Source organism: Panicum virgatum, chromosome 8K (genome assembly GCF_016808335.1).
Source record: "Panicum virgatum strain AP13 chromosome 8K, P.virgatum_v5, whole genome shotgun sequence".
Lineage (NCBI taxonomy): Eukaryota > Viridiplantae > Streptophyta > Magnoliopsida > Poales > Poaceae > Panicum > Panicum virgatum.
In genome coordinates this window covers 3,745,541-3,770,203 of record NC_053143.1, presented here as the reverse complement: position 1 = coordinate 3,770,203, position 24,663 = coordinate 3,745,541, and the positions used below count along the sequence as shown (strand labels likewise).

Below are 24,663 nucleotides of genomic sequence, written 5' to 3'. Positions count from 1 at the left end.
GAACACGAAAATATATTTTTGTAAAAAATGAAAATAAAAAATAAAAAAATAAAAAAACCGGTCCAATCCAAGGGTTGGCCCACTTTATACCCAAATGCTCGTACCAGCCCATCTTCCCAACAAGCCCAACGATCGCCGCTAACGAGGGCGGGCACGGCAAGGCCGCCGGCGACGGCGAGCTTACGGATGGTGATAGGGTTAGGGGAGTTGGCGGTGGAGATGGAGAGGGTGCTGTCTGTCCGGACTCCCGAAGGTTCGGCGGACGGACTGATTCCGCCTCCACCGGCAAGAGTGAAGGAGGTCGACGCCCCCACACCCCCTAAGTTCTCCAATCCCATTTTACTTCGATTCCCATTTGGCGATTAGTGTTGCAATTTTGTGACTATCATGGCCCAATTTTGTGACTTCCTTACAAAACGCACTGTTTAGAATAGATTGAGACCCTCGATCATGCATGTACACTTGTACACAGCTATATATGCGATTCAGATCAGAATTCAGTGCTACTTCCCACGACGCGCGGAGGGTATCAGACCAAATTTCTGCTGCCTTAAAAATTGCACAGCTCTGGTGAGCTTTCAGAATTCAGTGTTACTTGTTCAGTAAAATAGCTAAACATTGTATGGTGAGCACTATAGAAATATGCAGCTCTGTGTTGTGCAGATGAGCACTAAACAACTCCTATTACATCAGCCACTGCTACTATATATCCATATCAAATGCACGTGGTTTTCTTTTTTGTTGCGCGGATGGGAGTTATATGCTTACGGTGCTCTTGGACATGCCTTATTAGGAAGTTTCTAGTGTAATGAATGACATAATCCTCATGTCATGCATGCATACTGCAGCATACAGCAGCCGAGCTATAATAAGCTACTTAATGCCTCACCTCCGGCCATTCTGCTTAAAGCTGTACGCAACAGCAGTTCTAATCATAGAAACTACTTATTAATATAGTCGAATCCGACCGTACCAAACAACATTTAGCTCTTCAATTGATAGTGGTTAGACGAGCTACTTCAAGTCATGCATGAGGTTTCAACTACTATGTGTACCAAATGGTAGCATTCATCCAGAATTTAGTTTTTTTTAATGATATGAAATGCGGTAAGGCATAAATAAAGAATTTCCATGTACTAGCAGCTCGACTCATGCATCACCTAATCCAATCATATGCATTCGCCTTCTTTTGTGCCATTATATAAATTCTATTGTGCAATCTCTTCAGCAGATTGTCATGCCAATCATTGGTAGGAAAATAGTGGGTGGGGATAGAGGAAAAGAAATAAAAAGGCTTGATAGGAACAGCATAGATCAGTAAAATACTTAATTTTTCAACTGTAAAATGAAAGGGACATTTTCTTGAAAAAAAAAAGAGAAAGGGACACCTGTTCTGATTCCAGCTAACCCTCTTCCCCAATTGAAAAAGATTCTACGATTTGTTGGTGAATTGGTGAGGACCAACGAGGAATCAAGGTAGGATAACACTTACATGCCAAATTTATCTCCTCCTTTGTGAACATTTGATGTGGAATCACATGATAGTGCAGTTATCTTTAATTAGATTGGATATGCTATGCCTTGTATATTTTTCACAGCTGTAAATTGCATCAGTCGAGTCATGTGACCATTAGAGGTCAGGTATGGTGTGTGGGACTTTAGGAACCCACAGTGAAGTTTCTGCTTTACACTTTTGCAGAATCACAAATTCGCGCTAGGCATGAAGCGTTGCTTTCAGTTGCTGTCTGATTTTTGTGCAAGAAGTTAAAAATATACAAATTATTTAATCGTAGTCCAGCACATCATTGACAAGTGACAGCAAAACAAGCCCATCGATTGATTAGACTTAACACTGGACTCATGAATTCAATATGTTAGCTCGTGTTTTGGATATGGATATTATTGGACTGGGGTGTGGGATTAGGTTTTGTTTGACAAGCCCATGGATGTTGACTCGTTAACAAGGGACACTGGCGAGCAAATTGGATTAAAATCAGGAATAAAACGGCTATATTGGTGTTGCCCGTTCAGTTGGTTTAGTCTTTAATTTCTTATTGCATAATTGCGCATTGACACGAATGTTGGAGAATACATTGAATTGCAGTTGCTAGCTAATTTATATAAGATTCCTCAAAGGTAGATTTGTTTTTTACAGATTCATGTTCAGATTATGCTTTCAGTCAGTTCAGTTATTTTTTATCTTTGAACTGCTGATCTAGTTTAAATAAGAAACATATTTTTCACGCAGGATGTTTGTTGAGATCTAGGTAAGACCTGAGCATTTACCATCGGACCAGAATATGTTTATATAAAAGATTGGACTGAAAATAATCAGTTGCTCCAAGAAATTATTTTCAAGCTAAATATATAGCAACAGTTACTTTCAGTATGTAGCAATAGGATTGCTGCCCTCAATATGAAACTGTAACTTTTTCTGCGGCACCTAAAATTTGAAAAAATAGGTTCTACCCATATATCCATACATTTACACGCGTTTCAAACTTTGGAACAAAAGAAGGGCAAGGAATAAAGAAAGATAAATTAGAGGGACTCTCTGGGGCCAACCGAAGTCAGTTCCAATGAGATAAGTGCAGCCTGGGATTCCTGTGGCTTCATGACAAGTTTTCAAGTGAAGACAAGGTCCTAGGCCTCTCTCTCTCTCTCTCTCTCTCTCTCTCTCTCTCTCTCTCTCTCTCTCTCTCTCTCTGACCAAGACCAAGAAAACACAACAAACTTTTCTCTCTCTGGCTATAAGGACAACATATTCATCTGAACTGTGGGATCGGCACACCGATAGAAGCTGAAACTATTACACTGTCATATCAAACAAGAAGCTGCGCGTGAGCAAGAGCAACTCAGAGTAGAAACGGTCAACAGAGTGCCTGCCCTGTTCTCTCCAACAGCTCTCCAAGGCTTCCAAGTTATTTTGGTGTCTCCTGGGATCTCGCTTGCTGTAGATCTCTCAAACCTGGTATGTTCTCCTGTGCATGCATGTGTTTTTTTTTCTGAGCTAGCTGTATGTAGCATCATCACCAGCCAATTTGATGTTTTTGTGTTCTGAACTAGGTGCTAGAAGCAGAAGGATTTGAGGCTGCGGGCACGGATATATCACATAGGAGCTCCTCACAGCATGGGAGAGACTAGTAGTTCTAGTCATTCGAGGCAGGATCCTTGTGCTCTTGGCTATGGCTTCCATGGTGCCATCGCCAACTCTACTCCAAATTTCTTGTAAGAACCTCTCTCTCTCTCTCTCTCTCCACTTTTTGGTAACTATGATTCATGCAAATGAAGAAAAAAAAAAGAAATGAACGAGAGGCCTTGCAATTTTTTTGCAAATTTGCACGAGTTCCCAAATTTCTCTCTGGTTACCCCCCTACCCCCCCCCCCAAAAAAAAGATTCGTCAAGCTTCCTGCCTCTAATGGTTACTAGTTGCCGTTTCACATGCCTGGTAGTGACCAAGAAGGAGGTACCTATTTTGGAGAGCTGGAAGAGGCTTTCATGCGTCAGGTTGCCTCTCTCAGAAGAACTCAAGCTGCAACCACCTCCACAGCTCATCATGGAGACGCCACGCGTAAGCAGCTCTCTTGCTCTCTCTCTTCCTCTCAGCCTCTCTCTCTCTCTCTGGCTCTGACCAAGACCAAGAAAACACAACAAACTTTTCTCTCTCTGGCTGGCCAAGGCTAAAAGCACACAACCTTGTGAGCCACTTTTGCAATGGGTTAGGGCATTGTAGTCAAAAGCAACCATGCAGGAGCAGCAGGAAGGGCAGTTGTGCAGCTGTGCTATGGTGTGTGACTCTGACAACCTTGTGATTCCTCTCTCTCTCTAGAGTGCAACAAGTTGAACCCCATGGTAGTACACCGGTACCACACTGCCAATTCTCTGGCTCTCTACAGACTACAGGCACGCTAGTTCAAAGAGAATAAGTTCCACTCATTTTCACTGCAACAGTACCCCCCCCCCCCCCACTTCCCTAGCTTCCCTTGTGATCCCAATGCTTTCTCTCAGTTTCGGTTTAATTTCACCTCGGCTAGAGTACTTCAGATACATGTCTTGATCTCCTTCCTCCCCTATGATATTTTCTTGCAGCCTTTTCCACTGCTACAGCTGCAACGGCTACAGCTAGGCCACCTCCTACACTGGACATTTTCCCAGCTTGGCCTATGAGGTCTCTTCACACACCCAAGGTATGGACTTGCTATAAGTGTAGAGTGCCTCAGCTGGTACATGCAGAAGCAAGAACACAAGTTTGCAACTGCCTCCCATTTGCTTTTGCACGTTAGAAGGGCTCAATTTTGGCGGCAGACAGCACAGAAGACTCGGAGAGCAGCAGCAAGAACAACAGCAACCACTCCTCAGACCAGCAAGGAGCAACAGAAAACATGGCAAGCCAGTTCGATCAAGGTTCACAGCAACAAGAGGAGATTCAGCACAAGGTAGGCATTTCTCTCTGATTTCCATGGCCGCATCTCTCAGTTTTTTTTTGACAGATTTGTGCCTCTTTTATGTGTTCTTTGCTTCTGCATCCTATCTCTCCTTTCTCATCCTTATCATGTAAATGTAATGTATTGTTCCCTATCCTGGCCTCATGTCGCTGCCTAGCCCACAAACACAAAGGCCACAACTTCCAAGATGCTCAGCTAGCTACATGCTCCTATTGGTAGAAGGAAACATTATTCCAGGGCATTTATGATCTTTTTGCTTCTCCCAAGATCGCCAATCCCAACATGTTAGGTGAATTTTTTTGGCCCCTAGGCCCCTATAGGAATAAGAAAAGTTTCTAGTTGCTTCTTGAACTTGACTAGTGTGTTTTTGTGTACTGCTAGTGTTAGATGGAGAATATGATCGCCTATCTTTGGAACTTTCAATTTGATTTACCTTTCCTGTAGGATGGACTACATTCTCTACAACCAGTCATTCTAGTTATTCTTCTAAGAAGAACTAGTCATTCTAGATCAACAATCTTTTTGCTGCAGGTGTGGATAAGTCCAGTAGAGGATATGTTAGGTTAGTGCATGATAGATCATGTACTGCAATTGGTGCTACAATAGGAGACAAGTTAGCATTCTTACAATATTATGGTCTGTAGCTTCCAAGATTGTGCCCTAATAGAATGCACCAATTGATGCTTAAATAATGGCGACATCAGGTCAGTGGTGCTTTAGGTACTTTCTGGTCAATTGATCAACTGCCAAGATATATTGGCTGAAAACATTGTATATTAACTGGATGATTCACACTTAACCAAAAGAAACTTTGCAAATTAGGGCGTGACAACAACATAAACAAAAAGCAAAACCAAGTTTTGTCTGTTGTAAGAGTGGGTGGCTTCCACCAAATGTACACTACTGTTTTTTTTATTTCTGCTCGATGTAACTGGAATGTCGAGATCCTACCATATATTGTTCACGCCATGGACAGCTGGACACACATAGATGAACAACAATATTCTTATTTCATTTCTCCGTTTGACTAGTTGTGCTCTCAGGTTTTCCAATTTACATGTTGTGACTTGTTCGTGTCTACTTGGTATGCAGAACATGGCTACAAGTTCCACTACAAAGTCTGGCAAGACTCTTGATCCAAAGGTCAGAGTGCATATGCTTAGAATGCTTCAGTTTACGCTGTGTGTGAAATATTTGAAAATCCTAGATAATGAGTTTTATCTTCTGTCTTGGTGTCAGCAGACAATCAGAAGGCTGGCTCAGAATCGCGAAGCTGCACGCAAAAGCCGGCTACGAAAAAAGGTTATGTTTTGAGCATCAGCTACTTGGGAACTAACTGAAGTTTTTCAGCTGCAACTTTCCCAAGCTCTTAACAGTTAATTTTGTCAATGTGCCATAGGCTTATATTCAGCAGCTTGAAAGTAGCAAGCTGAGGCTTGCTCAGATGGAACAGGACATGCAGCGAGCCCGTTCCCAGGTACACTTTATACTACCCTTGTGCTTTTGCCTTCTGACTAGCTACTAACTGAACATCTTAATCAATGAAATTTAAACTTGTGTTTTTCTCTAGGGCCTCTTTCTTGGTGGAACTCCAGGTGCAAACACCAGCTCAGGTGCCTAATCCTATCCTCATTTCTCAAAATTCTCATCAGTGTTATATATATATATATATATATATATATATAGTTCTGTATTGTATCTGCGTGTACCATTGGCCATAGTTTATGATCCACTTGTCTGATTGGTGAGTGCCGGTCCATATCCAGGCGCCGCAATGTTCGACGTGGAGTATGCCCGGTGGCTGGACGACCATGGCCGGAGCATGGGCGAGCTGCACTGAGCTCTGCACGCTCACTTGCCGGATAGTGACCTTAGAGCCATCGTGGACGACACCCTGACTCACCACGACGAGCTGTTCCAGCTCAAGGCCATGGCAGCCAAGTCCGACGTGTTCCACCTCATCACCGGGGTGTGGACGACCCCTGCCGAGCGATGCTTCCTCTGGATGGGTGGATTCAGGCCCTCCGATCTGCTCAAGGTATAAACTTGTGTCTCACAACTGAATAAAGCACCTGATGTCGAACTCACGCATGCATAGATTTGATTACAAAATGCACATGGCACAGATCAATGACAAAACTCACTTGACAGGTAGACATTGCAGTGAAAAAAATAGTACATCAATCAATTCAGTAGTTTTAAAATGAACTCAAGTAAATATGAGCTCATATCTTATCACAGTGGGGGTCCGTCTCCCCCGCTGTATAGCTTTAAAAAAAAATGAGCTCATATGATTTTCTTGACTTTGTTAAAAACTTTCTCATGTTGCTGCAGACACTGCTGCCCCAGCTAGATCCCCTGACAGAACAGCAACTGGTAGGCATCTGCAACCTTCAGCAGTCATCACAGCAGGCAGAGGAGGCTCTCTCCCAGGGCCTGGAGCAGCTGCATCAGTCACTAGCTGATACCATGGCCGGTGGATCTCTGATTGAAGATGCCAACATGAGCTTCATGGGTCAAATGGCCCTTGCCCTTGGCAAGCTGTCCAACCTTGAAGGTTTCGTGATACAGGTTAGGAATATTTCCATCTATACTTTAATCTTGATCATTAGGTCAGTGTTACACATTGTCCACTCAACTTTCAATACTTGATATGCCAAAAATAATCAACTGTCCCTTTTGGACAATGTCAGGTTTCAATAATTTGGACTTTGCAGCTAACTCGTATCCAAATATATTATGCCTGACCATGTATAAATATGGAAATTTCAAGTCTGGATTGGATGGTAGAGAAAAATGACTTGTCAACTAATCGAGTGACATTCTTTCGGAATGCATCTGTGTATTGTTCCTGCGACATGTGATTTAACTAGATTCGTAATTTCCAGGCTGATAACTTGAGGCAACAGACTCTTCATCAGATGCACAGGATTCTCACAGTTCGACAGGCAGCTCGATGTTTCTTGGCCATTGGAGAGTACCACAACCGCCTTCGTGCCTTAAGCTCCCTCTGGGCTTCTCGGCCTCGAGAGTAAGCACCATGCGTTTCCTATGCCAGTTCCCCATCTTCAGTTGATTTTAAAAAGTACCCAACCTCTAGTAGTTGAAGGTAGTATTAAAGAATGATTGGACAAATTCAAGTACACATTAATCTAAAAGTGAGCCAGGGCTTTCTGTACAGGCATGCTAATGTGGCCTACTAAATCAGCAGGGAATGGACCTCCCCACTACCAGCAATCAAAAGTCAGCAAGCAACCATAACAAAAAATAAAGTCCATACTACCTTAAAAGAAGGACCCTGCTATAGCATATTTTGGTTACTTTATTTAGATGTTTGGCCAACTAACTGAATTTTATATAACTCTAGAATAATTAGCTCAATAGCTATAGCATTTTTTTTTTGTTAAGATGCTAGCCTGATATATTTGTTATTGATGGTGCCTGTACTGCCTGCAGGATGCTAGCGACAGATGAAGGCAATTGTGAAGAGATAAGCATTGCGGCACAACCATCCCAAAGTCAATTTTCAGCCTTCTGAATCACAAATGTTGTGGAACTAACCTTCAGCTTAGGAGCAAGAGAAAAACAACTTGGAAGAGAAGTTTTGGATGCAAGCAATATTGAGAGCCACAGAAGAGAGCTGGGAATGAAGGAAGCTTCCGAGAAAAAGGAGTATTTCTGGAATATTTTTGGGGAAACAGAAGTTGTTTCTTAAAAATGTGTGGAAGTTGTACAAACAATTTCCAGGAGGTGAAACTGTGGAGTGTAGAAGGGGAGGCAAAAAAGAACAGCTAGAATCTGTTATCCAGTATTGTGCATTCTTTGGGTTCTGTCCAGTCTAAATTCTCAAACAAGCTCTTCCTATTTAATGAAAAAAATTATTCAGCAATTCTGTCGATGATTACTGGTTAGAGCATTACTACACAACCAGCGTCAGAATATGTTGAGTTGGGTGGTTGAGCTAACTAGTAACATGCATGACTGTATATCTAGTAATACGTAACATGCATGACTATATCTAGTAATACGTAAGACAAAGTAATACACTACCTGAATTAAATTAGGTTATTATGCTGTGATCTTTGTCTGCAAGCACATATTTAGTTGCATACGTAGTAGAAAAAACTCATTAAGGATAATGCCAAATCGCAGTTGATTGACAGGGCAAGAAAATTTACCTACCAGACATGGTGTAAATTCATATTATGTTTTAAAGTGGAACATTGCTTCCAAAATAAATAAGATTGGAGAGTGCACTACAGTGGGTACCACTTGGGCACTCCAAGACATGACCGAAAGGGGTGACTCACAAGAGCTCTATCACAAATGCAACTAGGGAGCATTCAGAGTTAAAAGCTGAATAGTTGAATCATGTGCAAATGGTTGCCACGTACATTGTATTATCTGAAAAGAACAATGTTACAATCGTACAACGGGCCTAATATGCCACTTTATGATGTTTTAAACAGGCTTTAAACCACTGAGGAAAATGGTATCACATACAACTAATTTCCCTTTTTCTGAGCAGCTCGATGTTTGGACCACTCTTCCAAGGTTTTCCGGTGAAGAGCATTCATTTTTATCTTTCTTCTTTCACGTATGATATTCTCAGCATCTTTCCAAGTTTCAGCGACACCAAGCGCTACTAGAATTGCGCACACAACACAAGCGCTTCTTCCATGACCTAGTGTTTCCATCACAAAGGGAAAAAGGTAACAGTTAATATAGTGCTTAAACGCAAGGAAGTACAATTTTGTACTTAAAAGGAACATCAAGACAAAATCAAGAAATTAATTTTCTGCATAAGTTGAATTATAGCAAGAGATAAATTACTACTAACCAAATGCACAATGGACATAAACAGGTTTCCCCTTGGATCTCTTTTCACAAGCCCAGCGCGCAGCAAGTTCGATTTGGGATGGTGTTGGAGCTCTTGTATCCCAGGTTGCAAGACAAAGATACTCATCTTTTGGGACGAAGGAACTTCTTGGCAGCTCACAAGTGCAATCTATGACAGAAGGGTTTCCAGGGGGCAGATGCTTCAGCAGAAACGGCCATCCTCCCAGATATAGGCCTTCCACGATCTTGTCATGCACAGACTCCTTTCTCATGAATCTCTTAACCATCGCATATGTCCGAGCAAGCATCAAGAAAGGACCGAACAGTATAATTGACCAAACAGGGAATCTTCCCACCGAGTTCTTCCCCAAGATCCAAGGTAGGTTGACGGCATCATGGGATGCAAAAGTGACGATGCCAGCAACAATGCCGGTGAATAGGAAAGGAAGTGTAACGATTCTCATGCCCAGCTCCCACAAACTAACAGATATGACAAGAAAAGCTGTTGCGGCGGTGCCAGTCACCTTGGATATCCCCATTGCTATGTTTTATGATTAAGACCGCTTCTTCTGCATTATCAAGGCCAAATCTGCATCAAAGCTTCCATTAGCGACATTCGACTTAGCAGTGAAATTTGACTTGCATGAGGGAAAACACTTGTGCCTTCTGGCATAGCAGAGATTATTAATTCCAGAAAGCAACATATGGTAATCAGGTAATGGTAAGCATACCAGTAGCATGTTGCCATACAAAAAAGCAAAACTTTTCTGCAGTGCAAACATTTTTAGAATCTATGTTGAATGCTGCAGTAACAATTCCCAACAATTTAAATATCACATAAGAGATCCATACTAACATCCTAAGAGCAACACTGGAAAAAAAAGTCAAATCCCGCAAATTCGACTGATCTAAGCATTTCAAAACGAGTAAAATCGCTGACCAACAGGCCGAAGAAGGATGCCAATGGGGGGTGTGAAATCAAATTGACATGCATCTAAAAACAAATGCGAGTTTGGCTGTCTGAAACGCCATCTGTCTCAGTTTAGCTCCGCCTCCACCATTGTAACGCACGACAAAGCGGGGATCCAATTCGGACCAATGAGCCAAGATCCACCCTAGTAGAAACACCGGTCATATCGATCTGGACGGCGCAGAAAAGCACATCTTGGCGCGCGAGGGAATCAAAGGGGAGAGGAAGAGCAGTGTCCCGGGATTACCTTCGGAGGCGAGAGGCGTGGGGCGGTGAGGACTGCGTCTGGGGGTGGAGGCCGGATCGCGGAGGAATAGGAGGGGAGCGGGAGGGAGGTGGGATGGCCGTGCCCGCGGAGGGAAAGGGAACAGGGGGATCCATCCGCCCTCCGTCGTTGTTGGCTCCCGGCATCGCCGGGGACGGAGAGAGAGAGAGAGAGAGAGAGAGACCTGCTGCTCTGGTGAGGGCACTTTTTTTTTTAGCCTTTCTGATCGGGTGGGCCGTATTAGCTTGAGGTGGCCCACCTATCCACGAAGGCCCGAACAAAAATAAGCGGCGCTCATTACTGAAAGGCCTGGCCTGCCGACCCCCTTCTGTTACTATTTGGGTGTCGGCCCATTTAGATGCCCACCATTCGAATGCCTCTCTTTCTAGTAAGGATGGCAGCGGGGCGGGTTTGGGGCGTATACCCGCGGATTTTGGATTTACGGGTACGGGTTCTGATTTTCGCCCACAGTTTTGCGGGTTCGGATACTCAAAATATTTCGGGTTTAGGGCAGGTTCTCAATTTTACCCGCGGAGCTCTAGTGGGCCTTCGAACTAAATCAGCCCAATAGAAGTCTACTAGCAGCCCTAGGTATATAACCCAATCCCTTCTCTCTCTCAAACCCTCATTGCCTCATGCCCTTCACCCCCAGGCGCCCACCCGGCCACCCGACCGCCCTGGGCTCTGCGGCGGCGCCCCTGGCCCGCACCCCGCTGAAGCGTCCCCACATAAGTAGAGACTAAATGTGATACAAATATCAGTCTCAGGAAGTTGATAACACATTTATTCAACAAATGGTTTAGTCACCGTACAAACCTCCGAGGAGGCGGACACTCGATACAAACGATAATAAGTAGTAAAACAGCTACGGTGATACACCAAAGCACGATCCAGACGGTTTTCAGCTCGGGCTCAGAGTGATGCGCTAGCAGAAACATCTTACAGAGGACCAACACCACAGGCAAGGTGGGGTGCGGACGCGACCTCTACTCAACGTCTTCAACAATAAAGTCCGGATCTTCTTCTGGAGAAAAACCACAAATATATATCGGGTGAGTACAAAAGTACTCAACAAGTTCAACCCCATCCACGGAGGGGGATAACACAGATATGCACAGGATAAATAAAAGGATAAGGCTGAGGTTTATTTTTAGTAAAGCTAGATTTTACAATGCAAGGGTTTATTTTTGAAAAGGGTTTTCTCAAAGCAATTCTTTAATTGATCGTATATTGAGTGGGGTTGATCCTACACAAAGGATCCAAGTTTTAATGCTACCAGACACCCCATCCGCAATAGCCCACGGCACAACTGCCGGACACTTTTCCAAAACACTCACGCCAACCCAACCAATTGTGACAGCCCAGGTATTTAATTAGCTAATCCAGGGTTGTTAGCACCAAATCATGCATCATTAAACAGAAAACTTTGAAACAAATGCCTGAATGTCTGGGTGTCTATGTGTATATGTGCATAGGGCGAAAACTTTAAATAACTTTTAAATTGATGCAAGTTTACATATGCAATTGAATAGGCATCTCACTAACGTCATGACAAACCCAAGTCTAGTTGAAGTCAAAGGGAGAGAATGAAATTTTGCACATGAAATGACGAGTCTCTCAAACCACAGTTTTCAAACATTTAATTTATCTTTAAAATTTAAAACAAAGATGCTCTGAAAATACTTTCTAAAATGTAGCTCAAACGAACTTTTGCTAAAAACCAATGTTGTAGAGTTTCAAATGTTGAACAACTTTCATGTTCAAAGTTTTTCGAGTTGCCACACAAAATGGGAGAAAAATTCGAATTCCGAAGCGTATAGGACATTTTTCAAATGCACTCAAGTTTCAAATTTTATCTTTCAAACTAAGCTTCACATGAGTTTGTGCCTGAAACGAAAGTTGTAGATATTTGAATTCCAAACAACTTCGATGTTCACCATTTTTCGAGTTTCAACACGAAAAATTGAATAAACGTGAGTCAAAGTCTGGTTGCCTCCATATTCTCTCTCCTCTCTCTCTCTTTCTTCCTTCTCTCTCCCTCCTCTGTTTCTTGCTCTGGCGCCATGGCACGGCACCTGCTGCTGTGACGCCGCCTGCTGCCGCACGCCTCGCCACCATGCGCTACAGGAGAACGACGAGGACGCGACGACAAACAGACGCTGCCGAGCGCCCGCACACTGTAGACCTAGAGCCGGAGCGGAGGAGCGTGCCCTGCACCGCTGCTGCCTCGCTTCCCTGTTGAGGCCACGCCGCTGCCTCTGCCACCGCCTGACTGTCTCGCTGCGACGCCGCCCGCCCATGAGTGCCCTCTGCACGCCACTATGCGCCACGAGAGCTGGACAAGCGCTCGACGACGCGCACTCGACGTCGCTAGCCATTAATGCCGCTCCCTGCACCGCGCCCTCCACCCGCACTCCCCACTACAGAACCCCTCTCCCTTCCCCTTTTGCTTCGCCAAGAGGCGTTCTCACACCTCCCCTCTCCATTATGCCGCTCCCAAAGCCTCCCCTCCTCTCCCTGCACCTGGAACGACGCCGCCACCCCGCCATTGCCGCGCCAGCTCGAGCTCCACGCGGAGCCGCTCCTCCGGCCTCCCACCACCCGAGCCAGCCTAGGGAACCGCTTCCCCACCCCACACCGAGCCTCCCCAGCTCCACGCCACCGCCCGCTCATTGCCGGAGCGTCGCCGCCACCGGTCCCGACGGCCGTCGCCACCACTGCTCCGTGGCCGGCCCTCCACAAGCCACCCCGACCCCCACCCAAGCACATCCCCAGGTCCCCCTCGCTCTTCTCTTGCTCCTCCCCTACTTCCCCCTTGCCGCCGGCGACTGGAGCCGACCGGATTTCGGCCGGAAAAGGCCGCCCCTACCCTCCCCTTCTTCAACCTCCGCCCAGGGACCTACTTGTGAATATTTTTAGGATTCCAGGGGGTTTGCAGCATGAATCCTGGGGCCTGTCTGCGTTTCTTTTATTCTTTTTTGTTTTCCAAAGCAGTGAACTTGTAAAATCTATATAAATTCGTAGAAAAATCAGAAATTTACAAGCTCAACTATTCTGGAATCCTTGTGACTAGATCTACAACGTTTGTTACATCCACTTTTGCTTTTGACCAATAGTTTTATCTCTAGATTAAATATTAGTTTAATCCACATTTGTATGTATCTCAAGTTCTACCCATGATATTTAACTTATATTTAGAGAGTGTACTGCAAGCTAGATGAATAGATTACTGTAAAAAGTTGAGGACGTTTTGACAAATCTGGCTATAGGTTTCATTAGATCTTGTTTTATGCCTATGTTAAATAGAGTTAAATCCACAGGGTTCAATACTAGTTTTATTGAGATGAAATTTTTAAATAAGCCTTACCTTAGTTTATAGATGATATATAAAAATTTTGGGAATTTTTAGTAATGTATAACTAGTTCTTTTGATTTATTCATGAATAAAATTTGTAAATCAAAAGCCCTAGTTTCCTTCATTAGAAAAATCTCATATTTTTACTAGAGCTTGATTTTGAGTACATGAACATGCCTGTAAAACTTTAGCCACTGAAACTAAGTAGTTTACTCTATAGATTTTTAGTTAGATATATGCCTAGGAAAGGAATTCAAATTCATATGCTTGTTGTATAGCTCAATAAATTATGAAAACTTTACCACAAGCTCATTTTAAGGAATCTAACCTACTGGTAAAATTTCATTACCAGAACTTACATTCTCTACCCTAGAGAATTGTTTCTGTACACTAGTAGTAATAGTTTCATGAGTTTTTCTGATTTATTTGCTACATTAGATGACCTGAAAAATTTTACTGCACACTAGTGACCCAGTAAAGCATCTCACATAAAAATATCAGCACCATTCTATGCTTTTAGCTTTAGTTATAGTTTTCCCTTGTTTTTCCATGTGTTATATGATGAAAAATGCTTTTTCTGCATTTTTTTATAAAACAAAAACAGCAAACCCGGCTCTTTTGTGAGTTAAGTATAAATAAAATACTACGCGATGAATGATCGCCCAGTAAAATATTTATGAAAGTATTTCATTCTCTAATTCGGATTTTGTTTGGACTACAACTTTATAGTGAAGAATGAATAAATGAATAATATCACCAAAGTAACTCATATGTATGCATTTCTTATAGATTCGACTACTTTGGCTGATGGAACGTACGAGTTGGTGCCCGAGTCCGAGAGTGAGCAGCCTGAAGCTCAAGTTAATCTAACTGAAGCTGCGCAAGACCCGAACCAAAGTTCGAAAGAGCCCAAGGCTGACTACGCTCAGAAAGGCAAGCCCCGGAGCATGACCTATTACTTTCAAATTTATGCAACTTATTATTTCTATATACTTGTGCATTTAAGTTTACAGGAGTTGATTGAAACCTTAGTTGCATGATCCTAGGTACCTGTGTTTGAACACTAGTATGTGTAGGTCGCTAGACAGTTAAGCTAATGATTCGGTAGAAGTCGAGTGATTTCCTGTCACTCGCGAGCTTAGATGAGTTGAATGTCTACTACATGCTACAATCATAAGGTCCATGGCAGGGCTATGGTATTTGTTGATGCCCCGTCTGTTTAGTGAAAAATATTAAGGCCATAGTGTGTGGTAGTGGTGGTTAAGCGTTTGAACGTACTAACCACATGCCGAGAAATATAGTAATCGGTAAGCATAAGTACCTGATTGGCCCGGCAAGTGGACTTCACTTTCACCTTTTTTAAACGTCGTTTCTCATGTGCGCACATGCGGGTGCAGAGTCGTCGTACTCTGTAGTCGAGGACGGTGACCCTGATCCACGACCTGGAAAAAAGGGGAAATGTTGCACGTGTGAATCTGTGAGTAACCACGTGACGTGTGTTTAGGTCTGCCTTGCAAGGTTAACAAAATCGATTCGAATCGTCCGCCTCTCACGGATATTGGGACTGCTTAACCCTTTTACCACATAGAGTAAGAAGTGGAACAATGAGGATGATGAATATGGTTGAATGATGAAAAATAATTGTTTTCCACCATATATGCTAAAGGATAGATGCTCACTTAGAATGGTCAACTGAACTAGATTTTGAAGCTAAAATTGGAAATTAAGGATTTACTCTTAGTTGCTTTTCGACGAAACAAACCCCTCCAGCCTAAAAGCCTTGCATGTCTAGGTAGTGGGCTAAGTATACCCATAGTCGGGTAAGCCTTGCTGAGTATTAGTATACTCAGCCTTGCTTGTGGCTCAACTTTATTTTCAGGTGATACGTTTGAAGATCAGATAGCTAGCTTGACTTGGCCGTGTACTTTACCTCCTGGTTGGTCGGTGGAGTGGGATTCGACTCCGGCCAACGATGGCAATGCCAAGTGATGTCATGTACGGGCTTCATCATGACATCTTGTATCGTCGTTTAGAACTCGCTTTATTTTCTGCTGCAGTTGAACTCTGAACTACTTTAATTTTGAATTTCAAGTACATTTCTGAGATTTCAAACTTGGTTTGTAATAACTAAGCTAAGACTCTATATTGTAATATAATTGTCAAATGTTGTACTCTCTGGACTCACCTTCGTGTGAGTTGCATGTAAGCTTTGGGTTTCAATCGACGCATAAGTGGATTCTTCGGGATTTACCCGACAGCACTGTCGGATTACTCCGTTTGAAGTGCGTGTTAGCCTGTATTGCCTTTATAGTGATAGTTAGTGCACTTGAGCTAGATTAATTCGGGCGGTTCTGCCACACCAATCCCATAAGAAGTACTAGTTGTGTGACCAAACTGTAACTCACCCAATACCGTGGGCACGACTATTCGAATAGGTTTTGAACTCTGTAGAGGTGTGCAACTTTACCCACAAGTGGGGTACCACAACACGATCACCTTAGTGTCGGTGCAGATCCCATCAAAGCCATTATCCACCTTAGCTAGACCTAACTAGCCAACAGGGACTCCACCAAGGGGCTATTGACCTATCACTGAGGTTTAGCCGGGGCATAAGTCACCACGACCTTATCACTTCTCCTTGATCACCCGTTGCTCTCAGCTCTCCTGATGGCTATTGGACTAACTAGTAGAGTTTATGCTAAGCCATTGCCACACACAATGGTCGAGTGTTTTGCACGATAGTTGAGTTAGGCAAGATGACACATCAACTCGGTACTTAACTATGACAAGATGGATATCTCCCAACCTTACTCAACCATGCCGGTATGAGCACACCCTTTGGCAATTCACACAAGAATATCATCCATCTCATCTAAGTTCATCTTTTCTTTAGTTTCCAAACATTTCACATTTTCCCTTCCCACACACTCACACGTTATCCTTTTATAAAACAAGTTGTACCGTATTCGTTGTGTTGTAATTCAAGCACAAGGTCCTACGCGTTCTAGCAACGATTAACATCCAAATAGAATAAATCATACAAATTTAGACATCAATCTAGGTGGTCAAGGAATGGTTATAACAATTCAAGGGGTGGCTATCCAACCATGTTTTCAACAGTCAAAGCATATGCAATTTTATAAATCAGGCCAATAGGTTGTGTTTATAAAACTGAGTCGAAATATGCAATCAAATGATGAGATTGAACTTGCCGTCTTCAAAGCCTTCCGGGAGTTCCTGCTCGCGGTACGGTTCTTCAGGCCATACACACCGGTATCTTTGGCGCACACAAACAAACACACAATGAATAAAAAGAATAAAGGTTTTATCGTCGAGCTCGAATCAGAGAAAATTAAGATATGGAGATTGTAACAGAACCGCCCAAATTAAACCGGCTTAAGTGCGCTAACTATCATTTTAAGTATTAATCAAGCCACCGTGCACTTAAAACGGTGTAATATGGCAGCCTGCTGGGTTAAGGATCGAAAACACCGGAAGTCTCACCCGAAGGCGAGCACAGATGATTACAAGCAGACTAAAGTTCTCAAAATTAAATTTACAAAGCAAAGTATTACAATTAAATTTAAATAAAAGTTATCAAAGTTAACAGTGCAGCGGAAATTTAGAAAGAAAGTTCAGTTTGAAAACCACGAGATCTACGAAGTCGGGAGGATGTCACATCGAGCTCACCGATGTGAATCCTGGTCAGCTTCGACCAACAATAAATACCTGAAAACAGGGTAACAATAAACCCTGAGTATACTAATACTCAGCAAGGCTTACCTGACTAAGGGTATACTTAGCTCATTATCTAGACATGCAAGGCTTTTTGGCTCTGGAGTTTGTTTTGCTGAAAAGTTACTAATAGTGGATCCTTACTTTCAATATTTTACCTCAATTTAAGTTTATCAAGCACCAACTAGATTTGCCTGACATCTAAAGCAAGCATGGTTGATCACATTAATCTTTACAGAGTACCACAAACATATCTCATCATACTTCTCTTCTCATTTTCACTTCTTTACTATGATGTGACACAGTGATCAAGGCTCTCATATCCGCGAGTCACGGCGAATCGATCCGATTTAACCTTGCAAGGTGGACCTAACCAACACGACACATGTAAGCCCCGTCGGGCCACGCGCGTCAACTGTTTCCATCATTACCACGACATCTGAACCACGCCTGCTAAAACCCAGGTGATGGGCCCCTCCTGGTGAACTCCCAGAGAACCCGAAGGCGGCATCCTATCCAACACCCGCCAACTCCCACGCCCAGCGTAGCAGGTCGGAATTCAAACTATCGTTGTAAAGCGGTACACAGCTTACCGGTTTCAACTACCTCTTACTTCCGGCATGTCGTTAGTACTGTTCAATCCTCGATCAACAATGCCAACAATGGTACGGTCCTCAATCGACACAGGCGGAGGCTAAATTCCATCCATTTTATATCCAGAACCCATTTCATCTCCGCCCGGTCTTCATTTCTTTTTCCTCATTGATTCACTCTCAAACCACATTGCCACAAGTAACAAGATCTTAAAACTCGCGAGCGACAGGAATCACTCGACTTCTACCGAGATCCTACTTAGCAGAGCATTTCTATCGACATCTGTATACTAGTATTGACCCTCGGGTACCTAGGGAGAACATGCATACTAGATTTCCATACAACTCCTAGAACGTAAATGCATAATTACTTAATTAAACATTGAATACTTAAAATTAGGGTTATGCTCCGGGGCTTGCCTTGCAGGTCAGCGGGGTTAGCGATTTCTTCGGGAGCGTGCTCGACTGCGTCCCCCTGCTGCTCTCCTGCGTGCGGCTCCGGGACCGGCTCAGCAACCAGCTCATAAACTGCTTCGTTCACGGCGTCTACACGTATTAAAAGATGCCCATGCAAAAGTTAAAGCGGTGCAATGAAATGATGCAGGGCACTCTGAATGCAATACGGCAATTAAAAGAAAGAAACGACTTGGCAACGATTTATTAGAGATTTAATTACAAACAAGCAAATAGAACTAAATATTTCTCAAGTGCAACCTATTTTGATCCTAATGCCAGAACACATGGGCTAAGCTGGAACCAAACCACTGTTAAAAAGGTACATTGCGAAAAAGAATTTACTTCATAACAGAAAAAGTAAAACTGCGGCTAGGAGCTAAACACTTGCAAATTCTTAACCTACAGATATGACATAGCAACTAACTTTACCAGCATAAAAATAAATTGATATCACATGCAAGAAAATTTTTATTAACAATTATTGCGAAAAGAAAACATTTATTTTGCCCCTAGCCATAATAAATCGAGCATAAAAAGATTTGCAACATACACAAAGGTTCTACACATGGAAATTTTTCAGTGGACTACCCGTGCAAAGAGTAAGCTGCTGCCAAAGTTTCATAATTTTCAGAGCATCAAAACAGCAGGAATAAATTAAACAAGCTTAAGCACAAAACAAAATTTAATAGGGGCAAAACTAACATTTAACATGCATGGGTATTTTTCCTCTGAAGATTTTGATTTAAGTAAACTAAAAAAAATTAGTTTGCATTTTTAGCATTTTTCTTTATTTTTTAAGTATTTTGCAAGCTTCACATGAAATGAAACAAAATCACACGACAAAACTATAGTGGCAATCGGGAAGCAAGCCACGCCATGGCCACCAGGGCCATGGCCGCCGGCGTGGCGTGCCTGGCTCGCCGGTGATGGGCCAAGGCGGCGGCAGGGCAGGGCAGCACGGCGGCCAGGGGAGCCCTGCGGCCCCGAGGCGCGCGGCGGGGGCGCCCGGGCCCGCGCAGGAGCAGCCCGCGGCGTGCGCCGGTGGCACAGCCCGGCGACCACGGCGGCGCGGGATTTGAGCGGGGAAAGGGATGGGGAGAAGGAGGAGGTCGCGGGGAATCTCACCGTGCACTCGAATCGGACTAAGGAGGGCCGGGAGAGGGTACTCGACGGGAGAGGGCGGAGCTCCGACGGCCAACAATGGCGGCCGGCCGGCGGAGGGGCCGATTCGGCCGGGGATTGGCTCGAACGGGCTCGGGATGTGGCGGAGGAGGTGGAGGGCAAGGTAAGGGAGGTCGGGGCACGAGGGATCGAGAGGGGGCGACGAGGTTTGGCCGGAGGGCACCGGCGGCGGGCTCAGTTCGTGCTCGGCTCGGCGTGAGCGCGAGGAAGAAGGAGGGGAGGGGAAAACGGACTTGGGCGCTGGACGGGATAAGCACGAGCTCGCGTGGACGTCGAGGCGCGATGGCCGATGCGTGGAGGCTCGCCGGCGGGGCTGGAGCGCAGCGACGGCGAGCGGGCGACGGCGTTTGGCGGCGTGTCGCCCGGCCGAGCATCGTAGACGCGTGGCAAGCGCGAGGCGTCGCCAGGGAGAGTGGTTTGGGGCGAAAACAGGAGGCGCGAGGGTGGTTTGGCTCGTGGCGCAGCGCGTGGCCGGCCAGAGGATGGCGCCGGCGTGACGGCCTCGACGCCGAGACGGCGACGGCGTGAACTGAGGAGGGGATGGAGGTGATTGCAGTTTTGTAAATAACTCTATGTTTCAAAGTCCAGTTTGTAAACTCAGCTTTTCTTCATCTTCGTGGCCTTAAATGAAAAACTTTTGAATACGAAACTTGCTTAAAATTTCGAGATCTACAACTTTTCTTTTAGGCACTTTTCATTTGAAGCCTACTTTAAAAGTTAATTTTAAACTCTTTCAAATTCGAAATATGACCCTTTTCAAAATTCAAATTCTTCTCAAGTTTTTGCGTGGCAACTTGAAAAACCACCAACATGAAAGTTGTTCACCGTTTAAAACTCTACAACTTTGTTTTTAGGCAAAAGTTCATTTGAGCAAGAATTTAAAAGTTATTTTCAAAGCATTTTTAATTGGATTTGAAAACTAGTCATCATTTCATGTGTTAACAACTAGCAAAAATGCAATTAAATGATTTTATGCATGCGAGGTTAGTGTTAATGACGATGTCAAACACACGATTAACCCTAACTATAGGTGATTAACACCTGGGGTGTTACAGAGATAGGAATAATATTTTCGGGTGATTCTCTAATGGCACGGCCAAAACTATATTAGAAATGGGGTGGTAAAGTTTCGGGGTGATTAGAGGATTTTTGGTGCTTGAAATGATAGGCTGAAGAGGGGTTTAGGGGCTAAACTGGGGTTAGGGGCCTCTTTGTAATTATTTTTGAGATGGAAAGGGCTTGATTATAATATTTGAAACTGTCAGGGTCACCCTTGGAAAGAGCAAGGATCTATTTAGAATTATTTTCATGTAGTGGAAGGGTTTATTTGCAAAAAAGAAAGTAGGAAGGGCCTCTTTTGGAAAAGGGTTATAGAGAGGTGGGGCACTTAATAGAACAGCAGGAAGGGCAGGGGGTTTTGGGCAAAATAGCCCTTCTTCAACCTCCCTCCCGTTCCTCTCCCGTGAAACAGAGCAGGGAGATGGGGGGTGGCGGCACCTGGGCCAGCAGCCCTGGGGCATGGCTGCAGGCGGGAATAGGGGGAAAAGGGGGAGAGCGACGAGGAGATTCCATTCCCCACCTCGGCTCGGGCTGGGGCGCGGAGAGGAGGCGGCTCCACGGGGGCCAGCGGGCGGCGGGCGGCGGCGCTATGGCGGCGGCACTGTGGGCGCGGCGGCGACCGGGGCTAGGGGGAAGAGCACGAGGGGGTCGAGGGGAGTTGATTCCCTCACTTACCCAGAGCTGGGGCGGCGTGAGGAGGTGGCGCGACTAGGGCCAGCTGCGAGCGGCCATGGCAGCCGTGGCGGCAGTGCTGGGAGGTCAGGGAGGAGGCGGGCGGCGGTGGCCTGGGTTGTGGAGCTCGAGGGCGACGCGAAGGGCCTACTTATAGGCGAGGAGAGGTGGTGGAGGAAAGGAACGAGGTAGCTGGCCGGCCGGTAGGCATCTCACGGCAATTAATGGCGCTCGGAGCATCGTGGAGCGGCGGCGCGAGCGGCGAGGCGGCACAGGGTGACGGGACGGCTCGGGCAGGCGCGAGCGTGGGAGGCGGCGCTGTGCTTGACGACGGGCGGCGCGGCGAGCATTCGGGCGCGTGGTTCACGTGGGAGCAGGGCACGCGTGCGCGTGTGGGCAGGGAACACAGGGAGAAGGAAAGAGAAGAAGGAAGAAAGGAGAAGGGAAAAAGAAAAGGAGAAAAAGAAAAAGGAGAAAAGGGAAAAGGTAAAAAGGAGGAAAAGAAAAGGAGACGCCGGCGGGATTCGCGGCGACGGTAGGGAGCATGCGACGACTTCGGCGGAACATGATGCACGCGGAACGAGGAGAACAGAGAGATGAGACGGTGATTGGTGCGGGTGTCGGGACGGCGGATCGCCGGGAAGGATTTCGGGAAATTATGAGCTCAGACGGGAAGGGTTTAGAAATGATTTGAGCTCAATGATGAAAATTATTTTGAAAATTATTTTTAGCGTGTAAATTATCTTAGTGAATTTTTGAAATGTTACACCCGCCACTGCACTCCCAGTGCACTGCCCGCCGTCTGTGCCCCGCCGTCGCCGTACCGAGGCTGCTCACGCGGCCACGCCCCGCGCGTCACCGGTCGCACAGAAGCTGCGCCCCGCTCGCCGCCGGCCGCCCACCGTCTGCGCTTCGCCCGCCGCCGCACCGCGAAGCGCCCCGCACGGCCGCGCCCCGCGCGTTGCAGGCCGCACGGAGGCCGTGCGTCGCAATCCGCACGGAGGCCGCGCCGGCGCAGCGATCTCCAATGAGCTACCTCGCCGGCCGCGCCTCTCCAGGCCGCGAATCAAGAGCGAGCCAACTTGAGCGCTTTGTCTCCGGGAATCAATTGGATCTTAAGTTGCTGCTGCATCTCAATCTGCTTGCTTGGTGGAATGTTTTTGCTGCTTTCTAGTTTCTAGTTTGTAAAAGAAGTTCGGATTTCGGATTAACCGTTGGGTTTCGGGTATCCACGGATTTCGGTTTTGGGCATGAATTCTCACCCGAATTGGAGTTCGGGTCGATTTCGGGTTTTAAGTTCGGGTTTTGGTTTTGGGTGCCCAGACACTCCACCCGAACCGAACCCGACCCGTTGCCATCCATACTCTCACATGAAATAATTAGGGATGATGGTTTGGGATTGTAAAATTTAGCCTAACTAATCTAAGATCAGGATCTAATTTTATACAATTTTAAACTAAAATTATATAAAAACTAAGTTAGACCGTGAAGAGATCACTAGGACCATAATACGTTGGTCGTGTTGACTTACATGTGGTTGTAGCTGCATCAACCATCAAGAATTATATAAAAACTAAGTTAGACCGTGAAGGGATCACTAGGACCGTAATACGTTGGTCGTGTTGACTTACATGTGGTTGTAGCTGCATCAACCATCAAGCAACAAGAAACAAGCCGGTAACCATGCGATAATCCCATTTTGTGTTCCATCTCCAAGAAAGAAATCAGAAGAAACGCACCGTGTGATTCCCGATCCTGAGGGCGCTGCTGGAGTCACCCGCGACCCCCACCAAACCCATCAGGCCATCACACCACTAGCTCCTTCCACCTCAGATTTTATGTTTTGGCCTGAATTAGCCCAACAAATTGGTCCACATATATAATCCAATCAAATTTGTTCTAGAACAAATTTTTTTTTCCAAAACATTTTTTAATTATTCCAGCAATACAAAAATATTGTTAAGAAATTTATTCCGAAACAAAATAGTTATTGGACCTTTTGTGATGGTTTGACTGCCAGTCACCCGAGCAACTCCTTGTATTTGCGGATCCTGATGAGGACACCCGAAGGGGCGCGATTATCCATCGCTTCGGGTGATTTCACGAACCGTCACCTGAAGTGTATGGGGTGCTACGGTAATTTATTGTGTAATATTAGTTTGGACTGGCCCATTTATTGTTTAATTGGTGCTAAATAGGAGACAACTTCTTCATGCATGCAGAGGTAGACAGATGTGACGTTACTGAAGTCACTTACATCCATGTAAATCTGAAACTTAAAAAACTTTTAACTATCAAACCGAACATCCAAATTAAATTTGGATTGCACTATTATCTTTTTTATGACAAAATCTTTAAAACAAGACCACACTTGACTATGTTTGCACGATATTTTTTAAATACTAAATAATTAATTTTAGATTTCGGGAACAAATATTTTAAAAACACGAACAAATAATTATTTTCTATGAACAAAAAGTTAAACAAAATGAACAAATTATAGTGTGCAATGAACAAAATATTACAGATCACGAACATTTGATTGTATAGGATAGATAATAAAAATTAATATCGCGAACATACGGGTCAACTTCACGAAACAATTTAGTCTACAGCAGGAACAAATAATTTGGCATTGTGAACAAATTAGTTACGCACAAATAAATAATTTTACATGAAGAACTATAAGCATATTGCGTACCGGATGAGTCAGTATGAAAAATCGGCTATGGTACAATCACGTAGAGCATACACCTAAGGAGAATTTTTTTTAAATCACATGAGATGTATAATTATTTCATAAGAGTGAACAAAACGTATTCACCCACCAACAAATAAAATCAAATAATATACAAGAAATATATTCCAAATAAGAAAAAAAGTTGAGTTAAAATTAAAAATGTCGACATGGTCATGAAAAGAAAAAAAATAAGAATACAAAATGAATATAGAAAAAAAGAAATTTAGGAGGGCTAAAAGAAAAGAAAAGGAAAGGAGAAAGAAGTCTATCAACGGACTCGGTCAAAGAAAACTAAATAGAAATGTAAGAAACTTTAACTAAATAAAAAGATAAGAAATAAAGAATGAATAG

The 24,663-nt window shown here is 44.4% G+C and overlaps 1 protein-coding gene and 1 pseudogene across 3 annotated transcripts; one reads left to right on the top strand and one right to left on the bottom strand.

Annotated features, from left to right (window-relative positions):
* Window positions 1–2,637: 2,637 nt before the first annotated feature.
* LOC120643590 lies at window positions 2,638–8,350 on the top strand (annotated as a pseudogene). Its single transcript, XR_005663059.1, has 13 exons — window positions 2,638–2,971; window positions 3,067–3,228; window positions 3,454–3,572; window positions 4,091–4,188; window positions 4,285–4,437; window positions 5,539–5,589; window positions 5,689–5,748; window positions 5,846–5,923; window positions 6,017–6,059; window positions 6,213–6,484; window positions 6,781–7,017; window positions 7,335–7,477; window positions 7,903–8,350. The product of XR_005663059.1 is annotated as a transcription factor TGAL4-like (transcript).
* A 442-nt stretch (window positions 8,351–8,792) lies between these two features.
* Window positions 8,793–10,701, bottom strand: LOC120643591. Of its 2 annotated transcripts, none has more exons than XM_039919988.1 (3): window positions 10,503–10,699; window positions 9,287–9,874; window positions 8,793–9,130 (listed from the first exon to the last, which is right to left on the bottom strand). In XM_039919988.1, the coding sequence occupies exons 2-3, from the start codon at window positions 9,822–9,824 to the stop codon at window positions 8,952–8,954; spliced, it is 717 nt and encodes a 238-aa protein (XP_039775922.1). In that variant the 5' UTR covers window positions 9,825–9,874; window positions 10,503–10,699; the 3' UTR covers window positions 8,793–8,951. The 2 variants fall into 2 exon arrangements, with proteins under 2 accessions (XP_039775922.1, XP_039775923.1); XM_039919989.1 differs by having other exon boundaries at window positions 8,811–9,130; window positions 9,287–10,400; window positions 10,503–10,701.
* Between the last annotated feature and the right edge of the window lie 13,962 nt (window positions 10,702–24,663).

Excerpts from the sequence above, each read along its gene's own strand:
- LOC120643591 (XM_039919989.1), bottom strand. The coding sequence starts at position 9,824 with ATGGGGATATCCAAGGTGACTGGCACCGCCGCAACAGCTTTTCTTGTC. Across the intron at positions 9,131-9,286 it reads TTATGTCCATTGTGCATTTG|GTCATGGAAGAAGCGCTTGT; the intron begins GTTAGTAGTAAT and ends TGGAAACACTAG.